Here is a 27,842-nt window from a genome sequence, read left to right on the forward strand (position 1 = left end):
ACCTGTTGGTACAGTAATCATTAATTTATAATAAATTAATGGCACAAAGGGAATCCTGTCACATTCCAATGTGACTATAGTTCGAAAATGTGACCACCATCGTTCTTGCAGTTCATACAAACATAATCCACCAAAAACAGCCTGAGAATTACCTATGTTGTGGATTATCATTCCTCCCTGATGCTGCAGCACAAAATCTGGTCATAATTATGATTTTTCAAATAAAAATGGCAGTATTAAAGCAAGTAAAATATGTTTGTGTGAAATTAAAAATTAGCCACAGTGCAACTATGAATATAAATTGAGCCCATTTTAATCATAGTGCTGACAGTGTGATGGATAGCCCTTTATTGAAAAAGAGAAAATATCAAATCTTTGTAATATACATTGATTAAAAATTTTAAACAAATTGCAAATATGAAAATTGTATTGCTTCCTTACAACAATCCCAGAACAGACCACACAATTATTCAAGCAAAGTAAATTTTTGGAACAAGGAAAATATTGTCATAGTCAAACATTGAAAAGGTTCACAGATTAAATCAGAGCACCAAAAATTTATCAGAATCTATGTTTATTAAAAGCTTTTCTAAATTTAGTATAAATTGAGTTTACCGAGCACTGCTTGTAATGCTGGGAAGCAAACCTGCCTGAATAAACAGTCATAGTTTACTCTCTGCAGTAGATACACTTGCTAACTTGATCCGTTTTCTACAATTGTTGGCAACCATTAGACAAGCATATTCAAACAATCACACATTGTTCTAATGGTGTGTAATATAGAAAAGTGACAACTACTGGGCATTCAGAGTAGGGCTGTAGGCCCAGTATAGGTCAAGTTTTGGGAGGGGGAAACAAGTACATTTCTTTGATGCAACTTCACCAGACTGTGGTTTAAGTTCTCTGCTGGAGATCCACCTCACTGAGGACTGGATTCTATTCAAGTTGAAGTGCGTCAAGTACTTGTGTGGGAAATCATGGTTCAAAAAAGGTTGCGCAGTTCTTCTCTTTTGTCAAACAGAAAATGTTTGCTGAAAACCTTTTCTTGTAGATTGCAGCCCTTTAAAAAACGTGTCAGGAATTCTATCACCTTGCCCCAATTACCCAACCATGCTGCTTCCTTCAGCAGTAACCCACATCATTTCAGCTGGCAGAAGCAGACACCATTAGGCAAAAACATCTCAAAATATCTTATTTCTTGCATTCTTCAGCAGACACTCAGAATCTTTACCTGCTGGAAATGTGTCTTCACAATCATCCTGTTTCACATTATTATGGCAAAAGATTTTACTTGCCAGGATTGTAGCCAATAAAAAGAGTAGCACGATTTGTTGACATTTATAAATACTGGATAATATTATGGCATACTACTTTGCCTCAATGAGTTAGCAATGAATGGTTTTCCATTTCTAAAAAAATTCGGAGCAATTAAAAATAACCAAAATAGATAATTTGAGATGCTTAATGTTATGCCATTTATAATTTTAGTTACTGAAAGCAGTGAAGACACATTAACCACAGAGGAACATTTAACGATAATTCCACAACTTAAACTAAAGAATTCCATAAAACAAGTAAAAAGCAAGCAATTTTAAAATTCCTAAACCAAACAACAGATTAAATATAAGAACAACCTACAGTAACCAATTTTAAGACTTAGTGAATTAATTACTTCGTGAATTAATTAATGTTTTCCCCATCTTTTGACAGCTTGCGGAATTCAATGTTCGTAATGTTTTAGAAAAATACATTTTGATTTAAATCAAATATGTACAATGAAACTGATATACAGAACAGAATCAGTCACTGTACTTTTATTTTACTTTCAGATAATAAATCTCGGAACATTTTCAAAATGCATTTTTTTTTTTACAAAATAGGTTTCAAAATGAGAAATGCTAAGTCTCTACAAAAGGATGCTCTACTTTTCCAAAAGCATTAAACTTGGTTTTAATTCTCAATAATTTTGCAATTATATTACTATACTCAAGTACAATCTGATTGAACATCTCAGCTTGAAATGGGTATGTAATCCTCCACCAGAATTCCAACATGCACACTTCAAACAATCATAAAGCCAGACTTTGAGGTTGAATGGGGGGAAAATCAACAGCGCTTGGTTCAGCCCAGATGCACACCTTCAACATGTATGGGAAGTTAAGACAAAGTAAACCAGCAAGCAAGCATCTTCTGAGCACAACCCGGTTTCTTTCCTTAGATTCGCTGATAGCCTGCAACTCTTCGATGTCGATAAATCAAGCACAAAATGATTATAATGATGATCAACACAAAAAGAGCCACTCCAAAGATGATGGGTACAATAATTTTATAATCCATGAAGCATTCCTCCACTGTAAAAAGAAAGGACAGGAGTAAAACTCAATTTTGTGTTTTTTTCCAAAACTGAAAACTATTAATTTATAATCAAGTATAAGAGATTGTGTGGTCCATCAGGAACTCAGTATTAGAAAGAGTGCCTGAGAAATGGAATGAACTAAATTTCTTAACAGAAATCCAGAATTAAAAGTGCTTCTGAAATTTCATTACATCCATTTTTTTTTCAATTGACCAAACTTCCTATTGTTTCATTAACAGAAAAAATCAGATTAGTTTCAATTAAAAAGTGGTCAGATTTGCAGAATGTGATCCTCAAAGCACTTAAGTGTCTCAATCACAGGTGCTGGAATCTGACTTAGATATCGGAACAGGAGTAAGCCATTTGTCAAACCAAGCTGGATCCACCATTTTGAAAAAAACCTCTTGCAGTTCTATCTTTGTAATCCCAATTCCCTACCTTTTCTCCACATAACTTGATACCCTTGCTTCTATCTTACTTTCAAACACCTCAAACGATCTTACATCTACAGCCTATTAAAGCAGTGTGATCCAGATTCACTTTTAACTCACTTAGCTTGAATTCTAAGATTATGTCGACTTATTTTGGATATTCCTGGAAGAGAGTCATTCTCCAGCAATTTCCTTCAATATTTCAAACAAATTACCCTTAATCCTCTCACCCCAGGTAACATACCACAGTTTTGCATTATGAATGTTCCTGTGGTGTCACCTGTGGCTCAGTGGATAACACACTCGCCTGAGTCAGAAGGTCATGGGTTCAAGTCCCACTCCAGGGACTTGAGCACATAAATCTAGGCTGACACTCCAGTGCTGAGCGAGTGCTGCACTGTTGGAGGTGCTGTCTTTTGGATGAGATGGTAAACCTGCTCTCAGGTGGATGTAACTCCATAGCACTATTTCAAAGATGAGCAGGTGAGTTATCCCCAGTGTCCTGGTCAATATTTATCCCTCAATCAACATAACAAAAATATCTGATCATCACATTGCTGTTTGTGGGAGCTGTGTGTAAGTTGGCTGCCAGGTTTCCCACATTACAACAGTGACTACACTTCAAAATTACTTCATTGCTGTAAAGCGCTTTCTGACATCCAGTGGCCATGAAAGGACCTATATAAATGCAAGCCTTTCTTTTCTTTTAAAAGTCAGAGTCAATAGGCCTGATTATAAACTGATGGAATTGTCACATGACAAAAGTTCCATAAAACAAATATTACATTTGACTTATTCAGTGTAAAACAGTGACCTCTTTGATAAGGGCTTTGTACTTATGTGCATGTGAACTTTGCTTATAACTGGGTACAGTAGTGTAGTTGTTACGCCAGAGGCCCAAGAGTAGCACGGACCAGCCCACACTGCAATATGTGTGCGCACTAGGTCCGTGCAGCAGAGCTGGTCTCTAGTTGTCTTGGGTGATCCTTGCCACTGGACCAAGACTTAACTCCGTCAAGCCCATGTGGTGGCTGGTGTGCAATGGCAAATGCATACACAGGCAACATCCACCCTTCAGGATGTCTTGCGGGTCCTTCATTGAAACACCTGTGAACTCGTCCTTTGTTTGGCATGGAGGCAAGTCATCCTCGTTTCGAGGAACTGCCTATGATGGGTTAGTAATTAGAGGCCTGGACTAATAATCCATAGCATTGGAGTTCAAATTCCACCATGGCAGTTTGAGAACTTGAATTCAGGTTTTTTTTAAAATAAAAGGCGGTACCAGTAAAATGACAATGAAGCTCTCGGATTGTCGTATAAACCCAACTGATTAATTAATGTCCTTCAGAGAAGGAAAGGTGCCATCCATAGCCGATCTCGCCTCTGACTCCAGTTCCACACCAATGTAGTTGACTCTTAACTATCCTCTGAAGTGGCCTAGCTTCAGTTTTGCCCCCCAACTTCGCAGGGAGGGGACAGGCAATAAATGCTGGCCTTGTCAGTGATGTTTGCATCCAGGGAATTAATAAAAAATAATGACAGCACTCCATTCTCAATTAAAATTGTAGACCGTTACAAGCAGGTATGAAAAAAATGGAAAGCTCTAATACTTGCTTGGAGATATCAATGGAATACAGGTGTGCTATGCAGTTTGGATGCAACAACTTCACTTCCTATTTACAGAGTGCCCAATAAGGTATTGATTACAAAACAGAAATTAAGGGGAATCCAAATTGCTAAAATGTGTTTTCAGCTCAGTTACAAACTGACATATATTGTAATCCTTGGACTTTTCTGGCATTGGGATATGACTAAAACCTACTCGGGCTAATGGAATGGAAATCTCGGTGTTCTGATTGTGTCCTAATTCATATCCAAGTGTACTTGTGAAATAAAGTAAAGCAACATTTTGATATAATGGCTAATTAACTTTTTGCTCATTATAGCTCAGTAACTTTTTATTAAAAAAAAATTATAGCTCAGTGATCTTAGCCAGTACATAGCTACACCCTGCAAATCAGGACAGACCCAGGTTCAAACCCCTGTCAATGGGGAGTAAGATAATTTCAGCCACAGCAGCAATATGATTGCTAAAACAAATCTCCAAGTTACTGTGTTAGGAAGAATAATAATTTGCCCAGTGGCTTCGTGAACCTGTAGCAAAAATACATATGTGGATGCCACAAGAGAATTGGGTTCAGCTTTGATGCTCCCATCAGACATGAGGAAATGGTTTCTGCACTTTAACATCTGTGAGGTAGGAGCAAAAAAGAACTTGAGGGAAAAAAAAGTTTATATGTTCACATTTTGGGTGACAAATCTATTTGCGCACCCAACTGTGAATTTCAATTAACTTATGCACTATAACTGCTCCTTCGATCCATTAAACCTAATACTTCAAAAGTAGTATCAAAATAGATCAACTTGAAAAAAGATGGTTTGGAAATCTGTGGGGGAGGGGGAAGTGGAAAAAATTGAGATTAACTTTATGCTTAAACAAAACTAGTGCTATCCATGGATATTTTCCAACTTTTGCACTTGTCAGATGCACTGTAGAGGGATTGTGTCCCAGTAATATACCTCGTCTCAAACCTTAGCAGAGCACTCCCTACTGCATCAGTGATATTTCCCAAACTAATTATCCTCATGGAATCTCAGCAAGATTCCAATTTAGAGTGGAGTTAAATGTTAGAAAAACTTGCGACTGGCATAAGAATTAGGAGCACGAGTAGGCCATTTGGCCCCTCGAGCCTGCTCTGCCATTCATTATGGCTGATCTACCTCAACTCCATTTTCCTGTGCTAGCCCCAAGACTGCCCTAAGTGGAGAAAGTGCATGAGAGGGTGCTGAGCACCTTGAATCTCAATGCCGAGAGCATGCAAAAATCAAGCATAGACAGCGAAAAGAGCATGCTGTAAACCAGTCCCACCCACCCCTTCCCTTAACGACCATCTGTCCCACCTGTGACTGTCATATTGGACTGCTCAGCCACAAAAGAACTCACTTCAGGAGTGGAAGCAAGTCTTCCTTGATTACGAGGGACTGCCTATGATGAATATCCAAAAAATCTATCGACCTCGTGTCTTGAATATACTCAAAGACTCAGCCTCCACAGCCCTCTGGGGTAGAGAATTGCAAAGATTCACCATCCTCCAGTAAAGAAATGTCTCCTCATTTCAGCCCTAAATGGCCAACCCCTTATTCTGAATATATTTGGTCCCCTCATCAAAATCATTGATTGTGAATAGCTGGGGCCCCAAGCACCAATCCTTGAGGCACCCCACTAGTTACAGCCTGCCTGTTTATTCCTACTGTTTTCTGCCCATTAACCAATCCTCAATCCATGCTATTATATTACCCCCAATCCCATGGGCCCTAATTTTGTTTAATAACCTCTTGTGGGGCACCTTATCGCTTGCCTTCTGAAAATTGAAACACACTACTAGTTCCCCCTTATCAATTCTGCTAGTTACAACTTCAAAAAACTAAGGTGTCAAACATGATTCCCCTTTCATAAAATCAGTGTTGACTCTGCCCAATCCTATTATTTTCTAAGTGCCCTATTACTGTGTCCTTAATAGATTCTAGCATCTTCCTGACTATTGATGTAGATCCCAGTTTTCTCTCCCTTTCTTAAATAGCAGGATTACATTAGCTACCTTCCAATCTGCAGGAATTGTTTTAGAATCTATGGAATTTTAGAAGATAAATACCAATGCATCCACTATCTCTATAGCCACCTCTTTTAAAAACCCCAAGATGTAGGCCATCAGGTCTAGGGGATTTATCAGCTTTCAGTTCCATTAATTTCTCCAGTACCAATCCAAATTTCTCAGTTCCTCATTTTCAACAGACCTTGGTTCTCCATTATTTCTGGGAGGTTGTGTGTCTTCTGTGAAGACAGACACAATGTGTTTAATTTCTAGGTCATTTCCTTATTTCCCCATTATAATTTCTCCTGTCTCAACCTGTAGGGGACCCACATTTACTTTCACTAATCTTTTCCTTTTTATATACCTATAGAAGCTTTGTCTTATTTCTCACTAGTTTACTCAATCTATTTTCCCTTTATCAATTTCTTAGTCCTCCATTGCGGAATTCTAAAATCCTCCTATTCATCAGGCTTACTGCTTTTTTGGCAACATAAGCCTCTTCCTTCCACTAACTTTATTTAGGTCACATGCAGTTTTCAAACTTTTCTATGGCAAGTTCCTGTAACAGTCATGTACTCCCAGGGATCCTGTATCCAACAGAACCGAGCGCATTCAAAAACTTACTTCAGTTGTGTGGATAATCTGGGGCTGTTCTTAGAGCAGAGAAGGTGGAGGGGAGATTTGATAGTGATCAAAATCACGCCGAAAGATTGAGAACTAGGGGACACAGATTTAAAGGTGATTGGAGAAGGAAAAACTTTTACACAGCGAGTGGTTAGGATCTGGAATGCACTATTTGAAAGGGTGGTGGAGGCAAATTCAATCATAGCTTTGAAAAGGGAATTGGATAAGTACCTGAAGGAAAAAAATGCAGGGCTGCAGGGAAAGGGTGGGGGAGTGGGACTAGCTGAAGTGCTCTTGCAGAGAGCTGGCACGGGCTCAACAGGCCAAATGGTCTCCTGTGCTATAACCAGTCCATGATTCTAACAGCATCAGCTACCTGATGGACAGTGCTCTCATGGCAGATTTTTCCTTTAATTTGTATGCAACAGTGCATTAAAATATACAAACAAAATTTGAAATAATCCACTCATCCAGACAATTTGCAACCTTGGTGACTTGACCAAGAGCTTCTGATCCTATATCTATCCTACAAACACTGGCTTTTCTACCTTGAATTTTGCCCGATTCCATTCAGCCCATCATCTGCGGAAACACTCATCTATGCTTTTGTCACCTCCAGACAGCTATTCAAAAGCTCCTACCTGGCTGGCCTCAACTTGTATTCATCCAAAACTTTGGACTGTCATGTTCACCCATCCTGCACTTGCTGACCTACACAGGCACACAGCCCATTAATGACAAGTTAAAATTCTCATCCTCCATGGTCTTGCCTCTACCCATCTCCAATTTCCTTCATCCTGGCAGCCCTCAGAACTCTGCATTCTGGCCTCTTGTGCATCCACCATCGGTGGCTATGTCTTCAGCTGCCTAGGTCCCAAGCTCTGCATTTCCCTTGCTAAACATCTGCCTCACCAGCTCTTGCTCCATTAAAACCATCCTGAAAACATATCCCTGATCCTTCGACACTTTCCCCAACATGTCTTTTTGGCTCAATGTTAAATTGTACAAATATTAAAGCTGTGAATGTCTTGTTAAAAAGGTGCTTAGATCCAGAACTTTGTCCAGCACTGCAAGCAAGTGCTGTAGTTGCTATTCTTTGCCAATATTTCTACAGCCAGTCACAAGAGCTGCAGGACTAGAACAAGTATTTTTGCCTCTGGTGAAGAATTATTGCCTTCCCTGCTAGCACAGCAAGACATGCTCAGTGCATAGTCAGCAGTGTCTGATCACTCCATTGGGTGTTTACACCAAAGAGGAAAAACCTGTCTAGCACTCAAATTTGAACTCTTCTGTATTTTAGATGTGGGCTGGATAACAGATTTGATTAAGATTGTATAAGTGTTTACACCCCAACCCTTACATCAAAGGCATTGTTTCCTCCTCTCTCTGTCAGTGCTAGTGGTCAGACGTTCATTGTAGGCGATTGCACCACACACTGTTGGGCAAGGTGGTTGCATTGCAACAAGAGGTTTAGTAAAACTGGATAGTTTCCAGCACAGCCATTTTCTCAGGAGATGCACTGGTAAAATCCAATGAAGCAGCACTGTTTAGTTCTAATGAATGCTATGGCAAAGGGAAGTCAAATCTGTGGAAGGAGGTCCAAATTGCTTTTAGCCACATGTTTCTGAAGTGCACACTATATTTTATAAATTCAAGATGTTATATTGGAAATTTATGTCAGTCAATCTAATGCAGGATTTGAAAAGGCTTCACTTTTTCTCCATAGCAGATCACATGCATTGGGATGCTCCTCCTGGGATTTGATCATGTTCTAGACAGACACATTCCACATGACTGATCACAGAACATAAATGTCTACAAAAATCCAAATCCAGGGATATTGTTGGGAAGGCAAGAGCAAAGTACAGAGAGTATATATTCTGCAGCAACTCAAATGTGTCAGCCTTAGATCAGTGGTAGCACTCTTGCTCGAGTCAGAAGGTTCAAGTCCCATTCCAAAAACCTGTGCACACGATCTAGGCTGAGTGCAGCACTCCCTCAGTACTGCACTGACAGGTGTTAAAAGAACCACTGGCTCCCTTCTCAGGTGGATGTAAAGATCCTATGGCACTATTCCAAGAGCAGGGAGTTCATCCAATAATCTCAACAAACATCAAAGATTATTTGATTACTACCTCATTCCAGGTCCCACAAACAGTGAGTTTTTCTGCATTATAACAGCGACTACACTTCAGAAGTACCTTGGAACATTAGGTCATGGAAGGTGCTGTACAAATTCAACTTCCTTTTCCTCCCCTCCCTCTTTCTCCCCCCCCCCCCCCCCCCAGCCAGAGTTAATTTCAACAGTTGAGACACTAGCATTTCTCACTTCAAATCAATTGCTTTCTCTTCCTTGTTCAAACCTCCCTACTCGTTTAAATATTTGGCCTCTCTCTTATATAAACTTGCTGACCTCAACAGAAAGGCAATTTACTTCCCTTACCAATCCTGCTCCAAAACACGTCACTATAAGCTGCATAAGGCAGTCTGGTTTCTACAGAGTATTCAGAATGTGTGTGGGCAGAAAAAGGGGAAGAATAAAACACACTTGGCACATCTCAAACCCACCTTTGGAAATTGCATAAAGCACCACAGGATCAAACCAATTTCCTCCTGTTTGGTAATGGTATGTGTACTATTTATGCAACGTACAAACTAATCCTCCTTTAAGAAAATAAACTTTCCACAAATAGGCAAGTGGTAAAATGATTTATTTTAAGTGCATTTGTGGGTTTATGGACAATATGCAGAACAAGTTAACAAAATCTACATGGAAGCCAGGTTATACATCTAATTCAACAAAACAAAATCTAGCTCTTGGGTCACCATTAATTATTTCTGCCACAATTTTGAGACAAGCTCGTACAAAGTTTCTCTTCCCTAAAAACATCAAAAGGACCATTTTCCATAACTTTCTACCAATACTCATGACTGAAAACCATTTTTCAAACGATAGAACCAATTACAGAAATACTGCAGACCATGAGAATGCAATTGGCAGAATTTATTCAAGTCTTCATTTCATTGCTACATGTCTATGATCTTGCTGAATAAATTCAGCAGTCTTAAATAGCTTGATATCCTTCAGATTTCCGTCTTCTATCAATCGTATACATAATAGTAACGGTTAGGATCAATCCTGTCAAAGCGATTCCCACTAACACTGGAATTACTTTACTCTCAGCATCCGCTTCACATTTTCCCTCTACAAGCAGAGTCAGATGTCAGCCATTTTTTTAGGACAAGGAATAAAGAGTCAATTTTAGTCAGTCAGTCATGCACATATTCTGGCAGAATTAAAAGAATGTGATGCAAGAATTGCTTGCTCAACCATTGAGAAATACATGAAACAAATTATCCATGCTAAAATAAGTATAAAATTCATCAATATTTGTACACTCTAGGTAGCTTATAAGACAGAAAATGCCAGAGATTAAAAATCCAAGTACCATGTATGTTAATGCAAGATCAGCATGCAGAACCAAGCACAAATGTGGATGGTCACTTAAAGCAGAGAGTCTTTCAAAATAAATCACCAAGTTTAAATCATTTGCAAGCAATAGCTTTTCTACTTTATCACAATTGAATCAGGATGAAAAGAATGTGTAATACTTTGTATTTTACACTTTAAACCCAAAATGAAGTAGCCTCAATTTACCAATACTTTCCTAAAGAAACATAATGGGTGCATTTTGCACCAAGTGGCAAACAGATGGTGTGCCAGCCATTCATTAGACTTGATGTTGCTCTGCCCATAGACTTTATGGGCTTTGGCACAGCAAGTTGCTGTCAGCCAAACATTCAAAAAGCAAAGTTCTCTGGAGTACTGTGTTCAATTCTGGACACCATACTTTAGGAAGCATGTGAAGGCCTCAGAGAAGGTGCAGAAAAGATTTGCGAGCAGGATTCCAGGAATGAGGTACTTCAGTTACAGGGACAGACTGGAGGAGGTGGGGGTTGTTCTTAGAGCAGAGATTTGATAGGTGTTCAAAATCAAGAGGTCTAGACAGTAGAAACTGTTCCTATTGGCAGAAGGGTCAAGAACCAGACAAGACAGATTTAAGGTGATTAGTTCTTTTGCCAAAGGTGAAGTAAGAAAAAACTTTTACACAGCGAGTGGGTAAGATCTGGAATGCATTACTGGAAAATCATACCTCCATGTTATCTTTCAAAAAAAAAAAAAGAGTTGGATAAATATCTGAAGGAAAAAAAATTGCAGGGTTACACAGAAATAAGACAGGGTAGGGTGGTCTAGCAGAAAGTCAGCACAGGCTCAATGGGCCAAATGGCCTCCTGTGCAGTAACCATTCTATGATTTTACAGGGCATCTGGAATCCATGTAAACAGGGCAGAGCAAGTCCTTAACCAGATTGAAGAATTGTTAATGAGCAGCACAGAAACTGAACCAGGACACGGTCAGAATATTGAATTCAATGTCAATATCAGGGACAGAAAGTGAAATAAAAGGAAACGATAGAGAGCACGAGAGCAAAGACAAAGACAGTCATAAAAAAATATATATATATTTTTTTAAAATCTCCCAATAATTAAAAGCTGAAGGAATGAGACTCCACACTTGTAAAAGTTAATTTTCAATGCCAGAGAAGTTGTTTGGCTGTCAAGACTTAACAGTTACGATACTTCAAAAAGGCATGGACAAGCCTAGCCTGCATCTATGGTATGAGGCAATTATAGGAACTTTGCAGTGTTCAATACATTTGAAGGGGGTGCCAGATGGCAAGATGCTGTTTTCATGCACCTTTGGGAGGAGCAGGGCATCACAGGTCAGCTACTTCCAGATTTCCACATTTAAGAGCTCATGTGCAGTTGCCAGACTCTGCTGTCCAAATTACACATAACAGAGTGCAGTTAGCCTCTTTTTAAAAAAAAAAGAAGAGGGGGAAAGTCAGCCCACAGATTCTATGACCAGGCAGATAGGAATTCAAATACTAAAACACCCCCCCATTGAATCATTCCCCCACTCCCTGAAAAAGTTATTTGAGATGGTCAGTAAGGTATTTAAACATTTGCATTCCTATTTGTCCAGTCAGTCTTGCAGTGTTCACTAGGTTAAGAAGCAGTTTTTCTCTGCAATTTTCCTGAAATTGGCCAAACTAGTGCAAAAAAAAAGCACATTACATCATGCATAGAGTCTGATGTTTTGGACTAGTTTAAAAATGCTAGAAGCTAGCTTTGTCCACACCCCCACCCTAAATGGCCAACCCCTTATCCTGAGACTATGGCCCATAGTTCTAGACTCTCCAGCCAGGGGAAACAACTTCTGATTGTGCTGGTTCATGACAGATTTTACATTTGGCAATAAGCAAATGAGTTGTGGATGAGGGGAAAAAAAACTCAAAACTAGCACAATTTTGGTTTAGGACTATAGGAACTGATATATTGTCAGATATAAATATTTAGAAGTCCAAGGATAGCAACAGCTCGGTCTTAGAGTACCTATCCAATGGAGCTCAAGTTTGACAGCCTTCATTCAACACTACAATTTCTTTCATGCAAGACAGCTGACAATAAAGTTATGCAGATAATCCAGGGGAGGAAATTGGTTTCCAAAGGAAAAGGGAGGCAATACAAGTCACTCACACTGACTAGTGAAATTAGAGCAGAGGCTTACCTTTACCAAACTTTCCACCTGGAACACCAAATGCCTGGAGTAGAGTGTCAACAACCACAATCTGTAGCGAATCAGTTGGAAAAGCCACAACCTGCCGGCTTTTGCATTTGTAGGCATGTCCAAGAGTAGTCTTAAACAGCTTCATATTCTTCACAGTGCTGGCATAGGAACCATCTGTAAAGCAAAAAAAAAAGTTGGCCCAAAAACAATGGCATGAATTTATCTAGTACAGGCAGCAATAAATTTACCATCAGTGGACCTACCACTGCTTAAAGACCAGGGGGGTGGAAATTCAGTCTTCTTCCACTCTTAGCACACCAGAGGGTCAGCAATGGCAGCAGAAAGCACTTGTGCCCAGGCAGCCAGCCAGGACATTTGGTGCCAGTATCGACAGGGCGCAGACTAGTACTGCCCAGGAGAGGCGAGCTGGTGCGCAACGTTGCTGGTTGAGACACCGGCTCAATCTGGTCACCTCACCCATAGCATGCCCTGGTGGGAACGCCTGTGAAAGCAGCCATTCCAAGCTGTAGCAGCCAGTGAGGAAAGTAATGCCAACCTCAGGTAAGCGTGATTTTTTTTCCTACTTATGTTGCGGTGGTGTGAGCTATGTGTTGGGAATGTTTTTGGTGCACCCACCCCTGCCCCGCAGAGACCTCAGTTATTGCACTGAGGCCAACTGTTTAGCTCAGGATTTTCCCTTGCTCAGCTGGCACAACACCCAAGAGGCATGCAACATCTCCCTTAGCACCCTGCTCCAAATTTCAGGCCCAGCTGATGAATTTTGCAGCAGCAGACACAAACCATTTGCCAGTGCAAAATTTACCGCTCTGCCCGGGACACCGCCCCAACTGAGGTGACCGAATTTGCACCCCCCAGATCTTTTCTCCCATTACAATGTTTGAATAGAAAAAAGGTTTAGCTGGGAACAGCAGATTTTTCTCCCCAGAAAATTGTCCACTGCATTAACAGGTTAACTGGCAGAATTCAGGACAGACTTCATGATCATTTATCCAATATTGAAAAGAATTACTGGAAAACAAAAAGCAGTGTAGGAAATGGTTGACATTCCACCCTTTCTTCCCCCTCAAGCTCCAACAGTACTAAAAATATTTAAGTGGGGAGGGCAGGGAGCAAAAGAAAGGTAAAAAGCTCAGTGATATGATGCAATGCTGCAAAATCTGCAATTGGAAACAGTTGCTAAATATTTTGCACTAGTCCTACATGGAGCATTTTCTACTTCACCCTGCTCAGAATGGTAGGATATGACATGGTGTTCACCAGGGAATCTGTACTAGGGCCTCAGCTTTTCACCATATAGATCAATGACTTGGAAGGAAGGAGAGAGAGTTTTATATCCAAGTTTGCAGATGGCATTGTGGATAGATATGTAGTTTAAAAAAATACAAAAGCAACTTAGACAAACTGATTTCATGACAGTTCAATTCCCAGTTAGCACCACCATGCTTTACACAAACATTCAAATGCCTTCTCTACTTTAATGTCCCAACCACTATCCATGTTAGTCCAAGTTCAGCAAACATTCTACAGAATAAAAATTGGCACAGGATGTGTCACATATGAAAGTAATCACAAGGAATGGTTCACTTTACATAAGGTTATCACAGCTGGACAAAGTCCAAGTCAATTTATATGTAGCTCAGAGTTCATTTTTTGAACATTAAGCAAAGTGCTAAAACCCCATTTCAAATATTGTTTTACAGTAATATTAAATTATAAATTACCCAAGTTATTCACAGAATGCAGAGCAACACTTATCTCATTGATGTAATACTGGTTTCCATCCTGTAAGAGAGAATACTAGTTATTTGAAGGAACACAATAGTTACCTACAAGTTCAAAAAATCTCAGCACAAGAGTCCCTACATGCAGGGTAAAAAATGATTGAATTAGCTATATATAGAACTACTCCTACCACTGGTCCACATCAGTCTGCTCAGTGGGATTAAGTCTCAACTGATGTAGTCATTAACTATGTGGGCTATTTTAGGCATACAATGTGCATACACTGTTGGAGCACCCAGGCATGCAATGGAAGGGAGCAGGACAGAGGTCTTGCCTCATCATGTTTCAGAAAACCCGATTAAAACAGTTGGTGCCAAAGTTAACATTTACTGCAAAAGACCTGACAGTCTAGAAAAACCAAAAAGGTAGCAGACTCATCACAAGCTGTCCCATGTAGGTCCTTAGCTGGAGAGCAGTCAAAACTGTTGAAGGCATTACCAAGGTGCCATGTATGCAAATAGACATCAAGAGTCAAATGACTACCTTGCTTGGATTAGAGAATGGCATTATAGAATAGCATTGCAGTTACTGCTGAAGCTTAGATCTTCAATTGGTGTACACAGCAAAAGCAAACCTTTTCAAACAAGGGATATCCAAAATTAAACAGGATTGTTTTTGCAAAGTTTTTATTTCAGGAATGTTTCAAACTTTACAACTGATCCTTGTCACAAGAGTATTAGACAGTACAGAAATCAAAATGGGAACATTGTGTACACATGATTTTTTTTAAAAAAGGGTAAAGGACAATTTGGGCCCTATTTTATTGCCACCCCCACCATTCCTCATCCTCTAAACCAACCAACCACCAAAAATTGAGAAACTCCAGCTATAATGGACCTACACCCTGGGCACCACACAACCTGCAGTTACCCAATTACTGCTAGACCAGACTCTAGTGCTACCATAGCTGCTCAGTATCCTTATAAACATGTGCCTCACCATGAGCAATGCTGTCACCATAAAATCAGTCTCTTCCCAAAAAGCATGTTAAAGTGGAGATGACGAGAACCAACAATATACAAATAGCTGACAGGTGGCTACTGAACAGCTAAAGAACTGAAGTAAATGGGGTGCTAGATGGCACAGTTGGTTTTACACTGCCCTTCCACCTCCAGAGCCAGAGTTCTAATCTAGCCCAGGCTGAAAATCTCATGTTAGCTGGCTGGAAAACCAAATAGAAGTCAGTCCAGTTCCAAGTGGGAAAGGCCTACAGCACAAGTCAGTCTCTATTTCCACATTAGTTAAGGTCACTCAGTTGGTGAAGGAAATGGAAAAATGTGGCACACGGATGAAGTAGCATCATCTCTGGATGGTGCCTGAGGCACACTGCCAAAAACAGCATTACTTACATCTGACTAGATGAAATGCAGAAAAGGTGCTGATACAGGCACTGTGCCTAATGTTCTATTCCTCAGCACTAACATTTTTCACTAGGCACAAAAACCTGTCCCACTGGGTGACTGGTACAAAACTGACTCAAGGTGATGTCAACAAGATCACTGTCAAACTGGTGTCAGTCCCTATATATACTGCCAATTATGCATCAAAGTCATTCAGCTTTCATGCCTGCAAGGACACAAGAACAGTTCATGAAAAATGCAACTTTGTACATGGAAAATACTTCTATTTAAATTATTTCAGCATGTACTGCAACTGAAAGGGTTCCCATGTAGTGATGTTTGGAAACCAACAGCCATTTGGAATTAAATTTGCTGGGATTCACCCATTTGAAGAGCAGCAGGGAGTTCCTGTGGCCCAGGGCATTTATCCCTCAACCACCACCACTAAAACAGGTTATCCTCCAATTGCAGTTTGTGGGACCTTGTGGTATGCAAATTGGCTGCCATATTTCCCTACATTAGTGACTACACTTCAAAATGTACATTGGCTGTGAAGTGTTTTGAGACTTTGTAGTGAAAGGTGTTTTAGAAATGCAACCTTGAACATGGATCTCAACCCAATGTAAAAGCAGCTTCAAGAACATGTTACTAACCTACTTATTGTGCACCAACATCTTTACTGATGGCAATCAATCTTGCAGGTAACAAATGACGTGTGGATTTTCAAAATGGTCATTAGATTTTGAAAAAAGCTCCTTTCAACTGATCAAAACCACCCAATAAATGCAATGTTTAATAACCTGTCCCAATCTACTCAATTTCAAAATAGTTTTAAGATAGGAATCATGCTTAAAAAAAGGTGTACTATTACCCAAATGTAGGTGCATAAAACCTTACTAGCATACTTTTCCATCTATAAATACATCATGGGCCACAGATACTCCCCAGCTCCATGAAATCAAGTGAAGCTGTGGTTATCTGCACCTTCTTGAGTCAGTGCTGTTACAATCCACGGTCACTGAACTCACCTTCACAAAGGTAAAGTTTACAAATCCTGAATTAAATTTTAAGTTAATCCAGGATGCAACATTCCCACATTCCCCTGAAGTCACCGTCTCCTTTGGTGGAATATTGAAATACATATCCTGTGAAAAGAGAGCAAGGTTAATAAATATATTGATCACTTGGCATCATTCAGATTTTAAGCAGCTCTTTGCTCTTAAAACATTAGACATTGATATTTGAACAGATTAAAAATAATGCAGTGGAGCACTATTAAGGGCAAGCCACCTTAAAAATTCAGATCCACAAACAGCTAACTTTTGGGGAAATTTTATAAAAGGTCAATGTTACATTAGTTGCACTGGAATGAGACTTTTAAATTCCTCCATGACCACTGGCTCAACAACATTGGTCTAGTGACTACTTCAATACAAATCTTCCAGATGTGTTTTAAATCAACAGCAAGGAAGATTAGTTTTTCCACTGTGTCTTCATGACTAAGGGTTTTACTGAGGATTACTACACTGCAGCAATGAAATTTAGTAGGTGCGTCATGAGGCCACTCATTAATTGCTTGTTAGTGATGTCACAGCATCAAAATAAACCCCTCAATACCTGCACTGTGGCCAACTAATCACCTCAGGGAATTTTAACCAATGCCCATTACAAAATGAATGCTCTAATGTGGCTTAACAACCCTCTTCCTTACACCCACCCACCTTACCCACCTCCCCAGGATGCAAGGAAGAGCAGCTCATCAAAAGATAGGCACATGTTTATGCTGCTGAGCTGAATTTGATGAAGATTTTCCTTCATATCTGCACTCAATGCATGAGGTAGCAAAATGAGCAGCATGTTCATAATAGGGTGCAGGTGGTGCAAGCTTCATTAGGACAAACTAATTCATCTCCAAACCCACAACTTCTACCACCTTGAAAGACAAGGGCAGCCGGTGCATGGGGAATACCATCACCTCCAGGTTCCCCAAGTCACACCATCCAGACTTGGAAATAGATCACCGTTCCTTCATTAAAATCCTAGGTTAAAATCCTGGAATTGCCTCCAACAGCACTGTGTAGCTTAACATGGACTGCAACGGTTCAAGGTGGCTCACCACCACCTTCAACCGCAATTAGGTGTGGGCAATAAATATTGGCCTAGCTAGCAATGCCCACATTCCATGAACAAATATTAAAAAATCTTCTGGCCAATTAAGTGTGCAGGATGTGTAATCAAACTTCTAGCACACATCCTGTAAGAATCTAATAGGTTGTTATTGCCACAACTGAAGCGGAGATAAAATGTCTTCCTATTTTAAGTTTAGTACAGCTTATACAAAATTCAACATGCTCAGGCTTGAAATTGCAACACCAAGGAAAGTGGCCATATATTTCATTAAAATTTAAGTTTTACTTCATTCAACAGGCACATTAAACACAATGGGACAGAAATTTAGTCCTGCCGGAAAGCTGGCGCTCCTACCATTTTTAAAAAGTTTTTAACCACGGCTTCAGAATAAGTCCACTCATGATATTTCCACCTCCACAAAATTGGCCAGGAAGTTGCTCTTAGGAGGGGGGAAATGCAGTAAGTAAGTACTGGCGAAGGGCAGAAATGGAGGCGGGATGGATTTTCCACCGTTGTCACTCAACAGCGGAGTGGTGACGACATCATTGTGTCTGCGTCACAACATATCTTGCCACCATTAAAAGGGGTGAGATTTAGCCATCAGCCGCGATTGGACACTGGTCCACCAGGGAGCGTTTTGGTCGAGCCACGAGCCTGCCACCCAAGGATGGCTGCCTGTTGGCAGTCCGGCCGTCAAAAAAATAAAATGGCAGCCACAACATTGGGCCCTTGCCTTTAATGACCACCGCACAGCCAGGGCAGAGTGTATATACACAAGGTGCACAAACAGAAAAAGCTGTCGGGGACACTGCTCGGCAGCAATAAAAGAATGTGGGAGGTGGGGGGTCCCGGCAGTGCACGCACTGATGACGCACACGCAGCTGGTCAACAGCAGTGCGACGGAAGTGGGGACTGCAGAATTTAGCTTGTGGCGGCCACCGGATCATAAGTTAGCAGCCACTCGACTCCACCGCACGGGTGGTAACAAGCCTTAGAGCTGAATTTCAGCCCCACCATCTTTGAATCTAAAAGGCAACCAGGGAAGTTTTCAATTTGAATTTTAATGGCAGAGGTCCTTCAAAAGAGAAAAAGAAAATATAGCACGTCAGCATAAAGTATTTCTTAAATAAATGCTCAAAAATTTGCAACAGAGCACATGACCATCTTTCCTATGCATCTGAAAATTGAGTCACAATGTGAAGAGAGCCTCTGAACAAACAAAATTGGAGGATACTTGCATTTGAGAATTGGGGCATGGCCAGAGATGCATTTGAGCAGAGGGTTTGTTAGACAGCTATTAAAAAAAAAAATCAGAGACTTGGGAGTAGTTACGTGTGCAACTCACGCCAAAGAATTCCACAATCTTAAGCCACCCAATTGTTTTGCACCCAGATTACTCAAGTCTGGATGCAAATGTGGGAAGAAATTCCAGGCCTGGGAAAGGAAAGGACTGGACCTAGCTGCAATATCACCAACCCATTCATAACTCAACTATGGCCCAGATTTGGCAATAAAATTTACAGTGAGGCTCATGGTTAGAGTAAATTGGGCAGCAACTTCCAGCGACCGCACATATGCAGTTAAACACAGAAATCAGGAAGTTTCGTGTTTCACTGCTCCTCCAAAAGCTGCACTATACTGGTACCTCGCCAAGAGGCGCAACAACTTGAATTTATATAGCACCTTTAACAATGAAATGTCCCAAAGCGCTTCACAAGAACATTACGAGACAAAAAAAAATGGTCACCAAGCCAGACAAGGAGAATTTAGGGAAAGTGAGAAGTTCTAATGAGCGCCTTGGGGGAAAGAGGGGTGGAGAGGTTTACACAGGGAATGCCAAAGCTTAGGGAACAGAAGGAACAGCCACCAATGGTCAAAGGGTTATCGGGGATGCTCAAGAGGAATGCAGGAGATGAGAGATTGGGAGGGGCGAGACCATGGAAGGAATTGAGAACAAGGATGAGAATTTTGAAATGGAGGTGTTACTTAACCAGGAGCCAATGTAGGTCAACGAGCACAGAAGTGATGCATGAGTGGGACTTGGTGCAAGTTAGGACACAGGCAGTTGAGTTTTGGATCACCTCTAGTTTACATAGGGTAGAATGTGGGAGGCCAGCCAGGAGTGCACTGGAATAGTCCAGAGGTTATAAAGGCATGGATGAGGGCTTCAGCAGCAGATGAGCTGAGGCCAAGGTGGAGACAGGCAATGTTAAAGCTGGAAATAGGCACTTAGTTATACTGTGGATATGTGGTCGAAAGTTCTAAGGTCAAGTATGACATCAAGGTTGCGAACAGTCTGGTTCAGCCTCGGACAGGAATTGGGGAGAGGGATGGAGTCAGTGGCTAGGGAGCGGAGTTTGTGGCAGGAACTGAAAACAAGGCTTTGGTCTTCCCAATATTCAATTGGAGAAAATTTCTGCTCATCGGACAAGCAGTCTGACAATTTAGAGACCATGGAGGGTCAAGAGAAGTGGTAGTGAGGAAAGCTGGGTGTCATGAGTGTACATGTGAAAACTGAGTTTTCAGATGATGTCACCAAGGGGAAACATGTAGAATCGGAGGAGGCCAAGGATAGATCCAGGGGTGGGGGGGGGGGGGGGGGGGGGGAAGGGTGGGAGAAGAGAATGTAGAGATTGGGACACCAGAGGCAATGATGGAGGTGGGAAAGAGAAGCCGTTCCAGGTGATTCTCTGACTATGATTTAGATAGACAAGAATGGAACCAGGCAATTGCAGTCCCACCCAACTGGATGACGATGGCAAGGCATTAGAGAATGATAGCGGTCAAACAGGTCAAAGGCTGCAGACAAGTCAAGAAGGACAAGGAAGGATATTTTTCCTTTGTCACAGACAAAGGATGTCATTAGTGACTTTGCAGAGAGCCGTTTCGGTACTGTGGCAGGTGCGGAAACCAGATTAGATGGATTCAAACATGGAATTGCGGGAAAGATAGGCACGGATTTGGGATTAGGCATTGAAGTACATGCAACAGCATGAAGTTGGGTACTCGTGTGATAGATGCATACTACGCAAGAAAAGAGTTAGGTATTGTCCATTCCAGTCTAAATGAATTTTTAAATAGCGTGACAAGTCTGAATTATTGAACAACCTTTCTGGCACATTCATTCCTTCAGAAATAGAAAAATTTCCTTCAGAAATAGAAAAAGTATGTTAAAAAGTCCTGTCCTTCCTTTATTTTGTTTTTGTACATTTGGCATTGAATCAACTTCCTGGTTCCTGGTTCAGATGGTGTGACTCAATAAAAGGATTCTTCAATTTGATTGGTTAAGGAGACAGTGTTGCTTGCCCGATTCACAGGTCCCAGAACTCCTGTAGAGGGCTCCACACAGTTTTTAATTTCTAATTACAGCAAGTTCCAGTGCAAAAGCCCATAGAAAGTCTGAGGGCAAATGCAAGTGTAATGAACGGCCACACCAGGGACCATAAAATCCGAGCCATTATTTACTGTGTTTAAAAACAAACTCCCTTCCAACTTCTGTAGCAGAAAGAGAATGGAAGCCCAATAGAACTTACCTTTGCCTTTTGTTTGACAATAAGCTGTATTCCAATTGCTGCCTTGATGCAAATTGTGTTTTTTGTAGAAACACTGTAGTTTCCAGTAATTGGCAGTGAAAAATTGGGTGATAAAGTAGGGAGCACAGTGGTCACTGCATGCATGGTTGTAGTATGATTTGTGGTAGTTGTGTTGGTCACATGTGCAGTCGTAGTATGATTTGTGGTAGTCGTGTTGGTCACTGCATGCATGGTCGTAGTATGATTTGTGGTAGTCATGTTGGTCACATGGGCAGTCGTAGGACGACGTGTGGTAGTGGTGTTAGGCTTCGCTGTCGTAGGGCGTGTGGTAGTTGTGTTAAGCACAGCAATCACTGCAACTATATTTGGTGCATCGGTTGATACAGCACCTTCGGCTGAAACAGCAGAACTTGTACACAAGCCTGTAAAAGAAAATGGAACAGTTAACCAAATGCTGTAGCCCACTTTGAACAAAGTAGTTGTATTTGTAAGAAAGCTCCCCAATGGCCAAATGGGTAAAGGCAGTCTAGTAGTAAACTCAATTGTTATCTAGTAATTCCTGCTGAAATATTGGGCCAGGGCAGAATCAAGCTCAGCTGATAAGGCCCTCTGCAGTCAAGCAGCACACTGATAGCCACCACTAAAGTTCAAAGTCGAAAGGCAACTTGGACAATGTATCAGACAGCTACTGGCACCAGTGGGACTGAACAGACTTCAGGAGAGGAAAGAAGCTGTCGCTGGCCCCTCCCCCACTTTATAAAATGTTCAGAGTTAAAGTACTTCTAGGCTTAGTTATAATAAACTAATACATATCTGAAAAAGATGGATTCGTTTTAATATAAAAAAGGTCCTTGCATTTTGACTAACCCCTTATTGAACAGTACATAGCCTAAAGTATAGTAAAACATGTTCAGCTCCATCATTTGGAAAAGCCAAGAGAAATTAATTGGAGTCGAACAGTTTCAAGGCCCTAACCAGTTGGGTCTAATGCTTCAGTAAACAAGTGGACCAAAATGTAAAAGGTGCTTGTTTGAATAGGTTGTCAGAAAACAACCACAATTCTTTTGGTTGGATAACAGTTAAGTCAAGTGCCCTCCAATCTAGGGGACACACACCAAACATTTCCAAGGCCCTTTTTTGGGGGCCCCCAAGTGCCCCCTATAAAAAGGGGAGGGGGACACTAAACACCAGCAATTAAAACAAATTAAACTTTAAAACATAAAATCAAATTAAAATTTGGTTGCCGGGGTGACGATGCACTCCAGTCCCTCTGGCGCCCACCTCTCGCGGAAGGCCGCGAGCGTACTGGTGGTCACCACGTGCTCCATCTCCAAGGACACCCTGGCGCGGATGTACGCGCAGAAGGGAGGCAGGCAGTCGGACTGAACGACCCCCTCGACCGGCTGATGGCACCCTTGGCCGTGCCCAGGAGCAGTCCTACGAGGAGGCCCTCGGACCTACCCGCTCCCCTCCGCACAGGGTGCCCAAAGATCAGGAGTGTGGGACTGAAGTGCAACCAGAATTTCAGGAGCAGCCCCTTTAAATATTGAAACAGGGGCTGCAACCTTGTACATTCAATAAAAACATGGAACACGGACTCTTCCAGACCGCAGAAATTGCAGGCGGCCTGGGAGTCCGTGAACCGTCTTAAAAATTTGTTGCACGGCACTGCTCCGTGCACCACCCTCCAGGTCAAGTCCCCGATGAATAGTGGGAGGACTCCCGCGTAGAGTGCACTCCATCAGGGACCCCCGCCTCCTCCGGACGGCAAGATGGTACGCCATAGCGTGTCCGGACGGCAGACGAGGATGGCAAAGTTGAGTGTGCAGGAGCAGCCCGTACAGGAAACCCCTCCGCGCAGAACTGAAAGGCATGGAGGGGAATTTCCCCGAGGTGGCTCAAGTTGTGAGGCGCCGGCTCCCGAGGGTTTGGCACTGATGAGGAATTCCGGAAGGGGGTCAGTTCGGACGGGATCTCCCCACGTGCTGGAGCCTCCTCGATGCATCTAATGAAGTCAGGGCCCAGAGCTGTTTTTAGCGCCTCGATGGCATCGGCCACGTGGCGGACGTCGGCCAAATTTAGGTGCCGCGCCAGCGTGTCTGGCGCCATCCAGCCCGCTCCTCCGCCATCGAGCAGGTCCCTGACCCTGGTCACCTCACCAGCCACAGCCCTCTCATCCGACCGCCACCTAAAACCTCGGTCGAGGAGGTACGGATTTCCGAGCAGTGGCTCCTGCAGGACAGCCGCCACTCCAGCCGGTGGAGAGCTGCGCTTGGTGGAGACTTTGTTCCAGACCCTGGTGAGTTCCTTGTAAAAAAGACAGGCAGTTCCTGGGCGGCGGTCCTGACGCCCCCCCCCCCCCCAAGCTCACAAACAGGAGCTGCGTGCCGTAGTTGAGGCCGTGCTGCTGGCGGAAGAAATAAGTCGCTAGCGCACACCACCTAGGAGGGGGTTAGACGTAAAGGTATCTCTGCAGGGTCTGAAGACGGAAAGTCGCGAGCTGGGCGCTGACACACCAACGACTGACCGCCCTCCCTAAGCGGGAGACTCAAGACCGCAGCAGAGACCCAGTACTTCCTGTTGTTCCAGAAGAAGTCCACCAGCTTCTTCTGTATCCTGGCGACAAATGCAGGGGGAGGGGTCAAAGTGACCAGCCGGTACCACAGCATGGTGGCCACCAGCTGGTTTATGACTAGCGCTCGACCCCTGTAGGACAGCACTCGGAGCAGTCCTGTCCAGCGCCCTAGGTGAGTGGCGACCTTGGCCTCCAGTTCGCCGGCCAGGCTTCCTCGTCGGGGCTAAGGTAGACTCCCAAGATAGAGATGGGTCGTGCTCCAGGCAAAAGGCCTGAGCTCCTCCGGCAGGGAGTCCACCTGCCACTGACCCACCAGGAGTCCGGAACATTTCTCCCAGTTGATCCTGGCGGAGGATGCGGCCGAGTAAATCTCCTGGCACTCGCATCCTCCGCAGGTCAGCGGGATCCTCTACCGCGAGGAGCACGTCATCGGCGTAAGCCGAGAGGACGACCTCCATGCCCGGCCCTTGCAGAGCCAGTCCCGTCAACCTCGTCCGCAGGAGGCGCAGGAAAGGCTCCACGCAGATGGCATATAACGGGCTGGACATAGGGCATCCCTGGCGCACCCTTCTCCTAAAGCGAAGGGGCGCCATCAAGGACCCGTTAACCTTAATCAGACACTCCGCGGTGGCATACAAAAGTCGGATCCGGGCGACGAAATGCGTCCCGAACCCAAAAAGCGCACAGAGTTCCATACAGATAGTCGTGATCCACCCTGTCGAATGCCTTCTCTTGGTCGAGAGATAGGAAGGCAACTGACATACCAGCCTCCTGGGAATGATGGATGAGGTCCCGGACCAGATGGATGTTATCGTGGATTGTCCGGCCCGGGACAGTGTTTTGTGACAGCTGTTGATTTAACTAACATTTTCACTGCCTCATTAGAGGAAACAAATATGTAGTGATTCAACTACTGCAATACAAGTGAAAATCATTTTCACAGTGGGTGTGCAGTACAAAGGTTGTGCAATGTGAAGTCAATTAAAATGTAGATTGAAACTGAAGAGTAAATAGGGTTGGATGAGTAAGAGTCATTGATATAGCAAAGCAAGTGAGAAAGAATAGACCATTAAGACTAATATAGGCAAGTGGCAGGAAAACAATTTCATTAGCAGTCACCATGTTCCTGGCTTTCACAGTACAAGGAATTTTTGCCTAGAGGCAGCACAGGGAAGTGACAATGAAAAATGTCACTATCTGGATAGTTATTTTGCAAAATGTTCATCTCAATCTCTCCTGAGAATTATAAGACTTCATTTCACTTAAAACAAGTTGCATTTGTTAGTCGAATTAGTTCAAGCAATGTCATATTTGGGGAAAAAGCACTGTTGCACATTTCAGGTGAGTACTTAAAAAGGCAGCAATTCAAAAGTAATGATTTGTACAATTTAAAAACTTAATGAGTTAAAGCAAGCATGGCAATGCTTTCTATACATTTGTCTCAAGTCAGTTTAAAAAGTCAACATTTTCATATATAAATATATCACACACAATATATCTCAGTTACAGATACAACTAATCTTGCAGTTTTGATTTAAGATTAATCTACAAAAGGCAAGTGTTAATATTTATAAAAAAAACAAAATGCTAGCAATCTCAGCAGGTCAAGCAGCATCTGAGGAGAGAAAGTTTAAGTTTTAGATCTGTGACCTTTCCATCAGAACTGGAAAAGTTCAAGATGTAACAGGTTCTTAAGGTGAAAGGGGAGGGAGAAAAGAACAAAAAGGAAAGGTCTAAGGTAGGGTGGAAGGCAGGAGATTAAAAAAAAAAAGACAAAAAAAAGGAATAATGGGCAAAGATGAAATGGGACAAGTTAAGAAACAAGAGTCTAAATGGGGTGTGAAGGCAGAATCACCAGCTGCCATGGGAAGAGAAAAAAAAGTTTTAAAAAAGTGGGGGAAATGTGGGCTTAAATGTTGAATTCGATGTTGAGTCCAGAAGGCTGTAAAATGCCTAAACGAAAGGAGGTGGTGTTGTTCCTCGAGCTTGCATTGAGAACAGTGCTTTCCCTCCAAGCCCACAACATTAAAAAAAAACCACAAACCAAGCAGAGTTACTTGGGCTCACCTTATGGCCCAAAGCTCAGTTAAGACACCATTGACTGAATAATGCGGGTTTCTATAAACCGATGCATTCTCCATTAGAAACAGCTTGGGTTGATTGAGGTTACGGAACCTCAGTTAGATCAAGTTACACGAATTAACTGCAAACCCCAGTACTAAGGAATTCAATTATTTACTCAAATACCGTATAGTCAGAGGTCTTTTGGATAAGACATTAAATAGAGACCCCATCTACCTAATCTAAAATATCCCGTGACACTATTTGAAGAGCAGGAGTTTCGTTAGCGCCCTGGGAAACATTTCTTTCTCAACTGATCACAGATTTGGCCATTTATCCGATTGTTTGTGGGATCTTGCTGAGGAGAACTAGTCCCAGCACATTCAGAACACAAGTGACTGCTGTTCGAAAGTAATTGTCTGCCTATAAATAGCTTTGGGACGGCCAGGGGCGTGAAAGGCGTTCTCTACAGCCAAGTTCACTCCCTGAAACGAATATTTTTTTTAAAAAAAAGGAAAATCCTAAACGCTACAATCCAAGAATGTCCTTTGGCAGATCCTGGGATCTGCTATCTATTGTCAGCATTTCCCGGATTCTACTTCGATGAACAGGAGAAAGCTCCTCGCGGAAATTAACAAAGCTCAAGTCTAACTCCTCCACACAGAGTTCCTGGAGTAGGTTCCCCTGAGATACACAAGAATTAGATTTCATTTGCAATTTAGTCACCAAATCACCAACAACTCCAAAATAAATATATTGTTTCTATCATCTATTAGCCTCCGAAGTATTTAGCAACGCGGGATTTGCCCAATTTATCGGGAAGTCTCAACTAAAACTTGCATTTTCAAAAAGAACTGAAAGTTTTAAAAAAAGGTCAAATCGACTTACCATAAAAAGCCAAGGTGGCAACCAACACCAAACTCCTCATGTTTAGCTGCAAATTAGTTCAGTTTCTCAAAACAGAATCTGCTTTCAGTTTTAAACTGCTCACTCTCAACCCCTTGCGCAGCAATAATAAAAGCTCAAGTCACGAGACAGTGGTAGGGTGGGGACAGGTAGGAAGTGAGCTCAAAAATTAGGCAGCCAATTCTCACGAGTCGCATCTGCGTAAATGTAACATAAGAGTAGGGATAGGACAAGAGGTACCATTCAGTGGCAGATGCAATTTACCTAAGCTCATAAAGTCTTACACTGCCCTCCTCCCATTTCTGTTTTGCTCGACTTGCCAAGTTACCCACAATAACAATATTTCTGGCATTTGCATATTCTTTTATTTTTTTCATTGGATATGGGTGTTGCTGGCAAGGTCAGCATTTATTGCCCATCCCTAATTGACCTTGAACCACTGCAGTTTGTGTATTGAAGGTAATCCCACAGTGATAAGGAGGGAATTCTGGGATTTTGACCCACCGATGATGAAGGCACGGTGATATATTTCCAAGTCAGGATGGTGTGTGACTTGCAGGGAACTTGAAGGTGATAGTGTTCCCATGCACCTGCTGCCCTCTTCCTTCTAGGTGGTAGAGGTCGCGGGTTTGGGAGGTGCTGCCGAAGAAGACTTGCTGCAGTGCATCTTGTAGATGGCACACACTGCAGCCACGGTGTACCAGTGGTGGAGGGAGTGCATGTTTAAGGTGGTGGATGGGGTGCCAATCAAGTGGCTTGCTTTGTCCTGGATGGTGTCGAGCTTCTTCAGTGTTGCTG

The 27,842-nt window shown here is 42.2% G+C and overlaps 1 protein-coding gene across 2 annotated transcripts; it reads right to left on the minus strand.

The window, feature by feature from the left end:
• Positions 1-331: 331 nt before the first annotated feature.
• On the minus strand, positions 332-27,251 carry lamp3 (lysosomal associated membrane protein 3). 2 transcript variants are annotated; one of them, XM_070882278.1, is made up of 6 exons: positions 27,027-27,239; positions 21,503-21,924; positions 16,868-16,984; positions 14,439-14,499; positions 12,697-12,870; positions 332-2,351 (listed from the first exon to the last, which is right to left on the minus strand). In XM_070882278.1, exons 1-6 carry the CDS (start codon positions 27,064-27,066, stop codon positions 2,215-2,217), a joined length of 951 nt encoding a protein of 316 aa, XP_070738379.1. In that variant the 5' UTR covers positions 27,067-27,239; the 3' UTR covers positions 332-2,214. The 2 variants fall into 2 exon arrangements, with proteins under 2 accessions (XP_070738379.1, XP_070738377.1); XM_070882276.1 differs by lacking the exon at positions 332-2,351 and adding an exon at positions 9,766-10,269 and having other exon boundaries at positions 27,027-27,251.
• Positions 27,252-27,842: the final 591 nt, after the last annotated feature.

Source organism: Pristiophorus japonicus, chromosome 6, assembly GCF_044704955.1.
Source record: "Pristiophorus japonicus isolate sPriJap1 chromosome 6, sPriJap1.hap1, whole genome shotgun sequence".
NCBI lineage: Eukaryota > Metazoa > Chordata > Chondrichthyes > Pristiophoridae > Pristiophorus > Pristiophorus japonicus.